Genomic DNA, 7,688 nt, shown 5'->3' with positions numbered 1-7,688 from the left:
CGCCGTGTGTCTCTCCGGGGCTGTATCTCTCTCTCCTGTCTCTGTCTCCTCGTGTGTCTCTGTATCTGCCTGTTTCTGTGACTGTTTCTCTGTGTCAGGGAGCCACTCCTAGACTCTCTCTCTCTCTCTCTCTCTCTCTCTCTCTCTCTCTCCTCTGACTCGGGACTCTCTGCCTCCTCCTGTTCCTGCCTTCCTACTCCCTCCCTGGCAAGTCCACCTCCCCCTTCCCTCTCCCCTGGCCTTCGTGCCCTCCCTCCGCTTTCCTCCCACCCTCACCCAAGGCAGCCTGCCTTGTGCCCCCTGGTGCCTCCCCAACCCCTCTCACAGGGTCCAGGCCCCCAGAGGGACAGGGCCCCTCTGTCCTGAGGTTCAGACAGCCTTCCTGGGATGGAGAGCGGCTGCGGCCTCCAGCTGCAGGGGTGGGAAGGGCAGGCTCCCCTTCCCCGCTGACCCTGCCGGCTCACCCTGCCTGTCCCTCCTGCAGGTACTTCCTGGACTCTACCTCGGAAACTTCATTGGTGAGCACTGCCCACTGCCCCGGGCCATGGCACTCTGCCTGTCCCAGGCCCACGTCTGTCATGCACGCTCTGGCCCACGCACCTTGGAAGCGCTCAGGAATGGGGCTGGGGGCCGGGAAGTGATGCCAGGCTGGGAGGGGGAAGAGCTCACGAGGACGGAGGGGTAGGTACACGGGTGGGGAAGTGTCTCAGGGCAAAGGGCTCAGAATGCTGGGCGCTGGGCAAGTCTGCAGCCGCTCGGAGCCTAGCCTCTCCCCCAGCACCAGACCAGCATCTCTATAGGTGCTGGGGTGAGGTCTGTTTGCAGGTTTGCTTCTAGCTGGGAAGCTAGAGACCCTTCCCCCCACCCCGGCCCCCCAACCTCCTCAGAGGAGGAGCAGTCCTGGAGACTGGACTCTACCTCAGAAACTCCACTGGTCAGCACTGCCCACTCTGCCCCAAGGCCTTGGCACTCTGCCTGCCCCGGGCCTGTGCTAAGAGACAGGCTGGTCCCGGGTTTGGGGGGCCCATGGTGAGCAAAGTCACTTCCATCTGCAGAGTCAGGGAAAGCTTCTGAGAGGGAGGGGCATCTGAACTGGGATAGGGCCTTCCCCATCACCCTGTCCCCCAAGGGCTCAGGTGCCCCCTCTCATAAGCCCTGATCCCTTCCTCCCTGGAGCCACCTCAGCAGCACATGCACGTTGCTTTCTGAGTATTTGGCTAAATAAGGCCCGAATTCCCGTGAGGGCAGAAGCCAAGACTGCGCTTGGTGAGCACTCAGTAAATGTGTTGGGTGAGGATGCGGACAAATGGAGACAGAGGCGATCTGTGTCATATACTTTGATTATAAAAGGTCTGTATATACTGGCAATCCAGCCCCTAGAAATGACCTCTGATAGCCCAGGAGGTGGGGCCTGCCCCCAGGTCATTTTTCATCTCTTTGTCGATACAGATACTAGATTTAAAACAAAAATGGAAACTTATTCTGCATGTTGTTCTGTCACCTGTATTTCCCATTTAATAATATATTATGGACATCCTTGCACATCAGCACATAAAGATCTACATAGTAGTCAAGTGTGAATATACCATATTTTATCCAGCTCCCTTTGATGGACATTTAGATTGTTCCCACTTCTAACTATTTCTGATGTTTTTACTGTTATAAGCAGCACTGCAGAGAACATCGTCCTCTGCACACAAAACTTCATGTGAACAAACCCTTTTGTAGACAAGATTCCTAGAAGTAGAATTACTGGGTCAAGGGTATGCCAGGAAAGGGTGTTTGCGATGGAAAGAATAGCACAGGGAAGGCGGGGGAGATGCCGGGCTATTACTTGGGGGGTACCCCAGAGACAAGACTGAAGCCTAGGGGTGTGGCAGGACTGGTTATGCTAGGCGTAGGAGGTGGCCTAGGGGCCGGGACCAGGCCGAGGGTCCGCCAAGCTGGAGAGGGTGAGGTGAGAAGGAGAGTTGGGCAGGGAGTCGCCTCTCACTTGGCCACAGGAACACATAGTCACACCTACCAGACCGGCTCAAGATTCCTGTTTCTTTCAGATGCCAAAGACCCGGATCAGCTGGGCCGAAATAAGATCACTCACATCATCTCCATTCATGAGTCACCTCAGCCTCTGATACAGGTACTCCTTACCCCTATCCCAGGGCTGCACATAGATCAGGGAGGGTCTTCAGACCCGCCCACCCCCCTGCCCCCCGTGCCCATTTATCATGTACCTACTATGTGCCAGTCCTTTACTGCCTTCCTGACCCATGTATCTCATTTGGTTGAAAATTGGCCTCTTTTACATTAGCATCCCTGGTTGCCAACTGAGGTAAAGTAATTTGCCTAAATTCACACATGCAGGAAGTTAAGGAGCTAGAATTTGAACACAGGCCATCTGGCTCCAGGTGCCTCCACTGAGCCATAACAAGGCCCCCACATGGCTTCCCATTGCCCAACTGAATAGATGACCCCAGATGGATGGTTCTGGGCTCTATGCTTTGTTTTGGGACCACAGCTCTGTGCTGTGGCTTTGCCTCCCTGGGCCTCTGATCCCTCAGCTCTATCTGCCCCAGGGGGCTGTTGTGAGGGGGGCAAATGGGCTATGGGATGGTGAGGATGCCTTGCACATTGTAAAGCATGGCTCCCACAGGAGCAGTTGGTGCTGGTATTATCGAGTCCTGGGGAAAAGGAGGTGAGGGTGTTTTGACCCAGAGGAGGAAAGCAGGCAATCCGACCACATGTGCTGAAGTCAGGAGGCCTGAGGTCACACCTTCACTTACACTCTGTAACCGTGGGTACAGGATGTTGCCGCTCTGAACCTCAGTTGCCTGATCTGTAAAGAGGGTTTTATGAGAATATTGACCTCACTGAATTGTTGCAAGCCACACAATAGGTGCTTAACAATTTACAGCTGGTGTAATACAAAGTTAATCATCCTCATCGCATGAACAGAGACCCTTCCTCCTTATCTGTTAGTCTCAGTCACCCATGGAGGTAAAGAACTGGGGGTGGGAAAGGGCTCTGAAGATCTGAGATTCAGACCAGGTTCTGTCACAGATTTGCTGTGTGACCTTAGGCAGGATCCTTCCCCTCTCTGGGCCTTCGTTTCCCCGTGTGTCTGATTTGATTATTTCTGAGAGCAACATCCAATAATCTATGATCCTCAGTGTCCTTCAAAGAAGAAATTTTCAGGTCAATGGAGTCTGATTTTGCTTTATAGTGCAGGCTTGTTTTGAAGTACTTAGAGTACGCAGTCACTAGATTGAGTGGGGAAGGTTGTGAAGTCATGAATATATTTACTAATGAAATGACTGCTTGTAAAATGAATCCCTGCTCCAACAGCCCTCCCTTCTTCTCCCAAGCGGCTCTCCTGCTCCATCCATCAGTGAATTTGCCAGTCAGAGGTTGATTATGCCCTGAAAATGCAAGGCCAAATGTGTTGCAAATGAAATTGCAAGCCTTGCAAAAGATGCAGGATTGAGTGACCTTGGTGAAAGTGAGTTAGAGAAAGGCTGGGCTCTCACATGAAGCCTCTAACAAATGAAGATCTGGCTGGGGCCCCTTAGCCACTGGCCATTGGTGGGCCAGGCACCCGAAAAGAACCATTTGAATATCAAGTGATTAAGACAGGTCCTTGAGAAAGGTGATGAGGTTCTTGGAATGTGGGCAAAAATCATCTTTATGAACTTGTGTGAAGGTGAAGCACGAAGTGAGGGATGTTGGAACAAGTTTGTTGGAAAAACTAGTGACAATTCACTCCTTGATTATTTTAATAATTAGCACAAATTTTATAACTACAATTCATGAAGTGTAAACTCACTTTCATAATTTTTGTTTCTTTTCAAGAAAATACAATCTGCGGTGCCCTTCTTACTATGTAATCCTGTAATCCTCATTTGGAGGGGAGTCACTCTAAGTGGCCCTTTCCTGGCTAAAAGAAAGGCCCCTGGATCCTTTTTATCAAGTTCTTAGAAGGTTCTAGAATCACAGATGGTCAGAGCGGGGAGGTCCTCTTTGAACAGACAGGACAACTGTGGCCCAGAGAGGGGCAGGAACTGGTCTGGGGTCAGGAGGTGCTTGCGGGGCCCAGGCTGGGGTAAGAGGGTGCAAGCAAGCCCCCTCCCACTGACTGTGTGTGTTTTGTACTTTCAGGGCATAACCTACCTTCGCATCCCAGTAGCCGACAACCCTGAGGTACCCATGTAAGTTCCCTGGGATGGACCGACAGATGGACAGACAGCTGCCTCCGCTGGTGGTGGGAGGGAGGAAGGGAAGTGGTGTGAGGGGGACAAGAGAGGACTCAGACCAGGAAGCTGCCCTAGGACCCCAGCGCCGATGGTCACCCAGCCCCAAGTTGGACTCTGTCTCAGCCGCGCCTTGGTCTGTGCCCCTGACCGAGACCATTAACCTCCGGCGCTGAGTCTCCGCTGCTGTGAGTTGGAGAAAGTCCCCCGTCCCGCAAGGTCAGCTGCACCAGCGGGTCTGCCAAGGTCAGGCTCAGCTGGTTCCTGGCCTTGGAGTTAAGATATCTGGATTCTGGCCAGGCTTTGCCATTTACTTGCCGTGTGACCTTGGACAAGTCACTTCCCTTCTCTGAGAGGGACAGTGGGGGTGTGATCAGCATCAAGGAGGCTTTCCAAGATCAGGCGGCAGGGGCGGAGGATCCAGGACGAGGCCTGGAGTATAATGGGGGCTCAGAACCCAGGATTTTTGTTCATGTTAGCAGCCGTGCCTCCAGCCTGGGAGGGGCCCCGACAAGGCACCCTGCCCCTCTGGAATCTTACTGTCAGCCCCATTGTAGACCATCGCTGTCCCCGATGCTTTGATTGCAGACCCCCAGAGCAGGGGGCCCCCTGTGTCTCCTCCCACCCATTTCCTTGAAAAATCAAGATGCCCCCTCCCCTGTGGAAATAGGGTGCCCAGGACACATTGGGAGGTTCTCCGGCCTCTGTAGTGGGACCTGCCACGACCACCGCCTCTCTTTATTGTTTCACACACATCACCACCTCAAATGACAGCATTGGCCCCTACTCACTGCACGCACAAGCTGACCTAGGGACCCCCAGGCTCTTTGTCTCTTGCCATCCCATAAATGGGGAGGGGGACAACTGGGAGACACCCCCTCAGTGCTCCCTCCCTATCGCTTTCTTCTCTAGCAAAAAGCACTTCAAAGAATGTATCAACTTCATCCACTGCTGCCGCCTCAACGGGGGGAACTGCCTTGTGCACTGGTGAGTTAAGGGGGGAGTGGGGAGAAAGGAAGTAGGTGGCTGTCCTCTACCCCAGACACACACTCATCCAGTGGGGAAGGAGGAACGTGTGGCAGATCTTGTCCACTTGTCACAGTGGCTGACAATCCACCGTTCAGCTGATAGAAGCTGCAAGGGGGCTCAGGTCAGGGCTCTGTCCTTCACCAGCTGTGAGGCCAAGGCCAAATAGCTGTTTCTCCCTGAGACTCAATTTCCTCATCTGTAAAATGGGGAAAAGAATGCTGACACGGTGGGCTCTTGGGAGGGACAGGTGAGGTCATGCAGGTAACCAAATACCCGCCAATAGTTCTGGCTCCCTCCCCTCCAGGCGTTTGAGGCCATAGTAGTGCAGGGTAGTGGAGAACCCCAGGCTGGGAGACGGGACCCCCAAGGCTTCCCAGGAGCCCCTAGCCCAGTATATGTCACTCATTTCATAACTTCTCACTGAGCACGAACCCTACGCTGGAGCCCCAGCCGCAGGAACAGCTACCTCCAGCCTTGTCTCTCAGCCCCTCTCCCTCCTTCCCCTGCTCAAAGTGCACTGGCCATCTCCCTGTTTTTCAAACCCACCAGGTCCCACCTCATGGTCTTTCCTACATACTGTTCAGGACTCAGCTTGGTGTCACTTCCCTGGGAACAGCTTCCTTCATCCTCCCCATCCCCCCACTAGATTAATGTCTCTTCCTATACCATCTCCTGGCCCCCCGGACTCATCTTCATTGTCACCACCCGGAACTGTTTCCCTGCTTAGTGTCTGTCTCCCCCAACCAGATTATAAGTATCAGAATGACAGAGACCATCTCTGTTTTACTTCCCACGGGATCCCCAGTATCTGAAAAATAACAGATGATCAGTAAATGTTTGTTGAATGAACGAATGAAATGATGTTTCACTCAGGACTTTAATGGGGAGGAATACCTGGGGATGCTCCAGGCCGAGGGAACAGAATGGGCAAAGGCCTGGAGGTGGGAAGATAGGTCCTGGTAGGTTCCCTGTGGTTGGAGCTCAGGAGGCAAGGTGGGAGAGTGGAAGTGGGGATGGGGTGTCTGGGGGCCACAGAGAAGACTGGGCCTTCCCTGAAGCTTGGGGTTGGGTAATCAGCTTTGCAGGCATCTCTCGAAGCACCACCATCGTGACAGCGTATGTGATGACTGTGACGGGACTAGGCTGGCGGGAAGTGCTCGAAGCCATCAAGTCCACCCGGCCCATTGCTAACCCCAACCCAGGCTTTAGGCAGCAGCTTGAAGAGTTTGGCTGGGGTACTTCCCGGAAGGTAGGGACTGGGGCAGGGGCTGGGGCAGGGTGGGAGGCTCTTCCCACTTGAGCTGAGCATTGCTTGGAAAGAATTGAACCCTGGCAGCATTGCTCAGTGGTTAGAACACCAGCCCATGGATTGAAGGGTCATGGGCCCGGTTACTGGTCAAGGGCATGTTACCTGGGTTGTAGGTTTGATGAGAATGTGGTAGGCAACCAATCGATGTGTGTCTCTCACATCGATGTTTCTCTCTCTCTCTCCCTCTCTTCCCCCCTTCCCTTCCACTCTCTCTAGGAATCAAAGGAAAAAATATCCTCGGGTGAGGATTAACAAAAACAAACAAAAAAAAATACACAAAAAAAGAATTTAGCCTCTGCTTCAGACCTGGCAGATTTTTCTAGGGCCTCAAACTCATGGCCCTGGAGCTAATATAGCCCCTGGGTGTATTTTGTTTGGATACTATAGATGTTTTCTTTTTCATTGAGAATTTGAATGCCTTTGGGCCAGACTCTGGACCCTCCCATTTGATCAGGTCCCAGATCTACCTGCTCTACCTGCCTGGAACCTGAAGGGCATTTGAGCGTGTGGGCCCCTTTGGAGAGAAATGTCCACCTACTCCCCCCTGCATCCCTGATGAGGCCAGAGCACTCCCTTTTCTGCCCAGTGGGCAGATGGCACATGGAGATATCAGGGACTGAGGCTTGGGGGACAACCGGGGAAGAGAGACAGAGAGAGAGAAGCAGCAAGTGCAGGAAGGCTCCCAGCAGGTGGCAGGCTGGCATCCAGAGGCTTATCTGCAAGGCTTTAGGGAAGAGGCAGGCACAGAAGAGGCCCCGTGTGAGTGGAGTTGCTGTGCGGGGGGAGGGTCACGCTGGCAGGTCTGGAAGCCGGAGTGTCCCAAAGCAAAGTGGGTTCAGGGGGAGGGAGGGGCTCAGTAAGGGGCATGGAAACGCAGAAGGGGGGCTAAGAGGACATTCGGGAAGGGGAGGGGCCTAGCGAGGTGTGCAGAGCTCGCCCCAGGGTTGGGGAGGGGGCCGGGCCCACTGCCTGGCACCGACCGAACCCCTACATCCCCACCCCAGCTTCGCCGGCAGCTGGAGGAGCGCTTCGGAGAGAGCCCGTTCCGCGACGAGGAGGAGATGCGCTCGCTGCTGCCGCTGTGCAGGGGCTGCCGGCAGGGCTCC

The 7,688-nt window shown here is 53.9% G+C and overlaps 1 protein-coding gene across 1 annotated transcript in view; it reads left to right on the top strand.

The window, feature by feature from the left end:
• Window positions 1-7,688, top strand: part of DUSP15 (dual specificity phosphatase 15) — a 19,104-nt gene that overhangs the window by 1,328 nt on the left and 10,088 nt on the right. Inside the window, exons 3-8 of the mRNA XM_015566647.1 lie at window positions 213-518; window positions 2,055-2,137; window positions 4,153-4,202; window positions 5,157-5,231; window positions 6,351-6,522; window positions 7,587-7,683. Coding sequence (XP_015422133.1) covers window positions 213-518; window positions 2,055-2,137; window positions 4,153-4,202; window positions 5,157-5,231; window positions 6,351-6,522; window positions 7,587-7,683 — 783 coding nt within the window. The remainder of the gene's footprint in view (window positions 1-212; window positions 519-2,054; window positions 2,138-4,152; window positions 4,203-5,156; window positions 5,232-6,350; window positions 6,523-7,586; window positions 7,684-7,688) is intronic.

Source organism: Myotis davidii, unplaced genomic scaffold, assembly GCF_000327345.1.
Source record: "Myotis davidii unplaced genomic scaffold, ASM32734v1 scaffold562, whole genome shotgun sequence".
Lineage (NCBI taxonomy): Eukaryota > Metazoa > Chordata > Mammalia > Chiroptera > Vespertilionidae > Myotis > Myotis davidii.
This window is presented reverse-complemented; position numbering and strand designations above follow the sequence as displayed.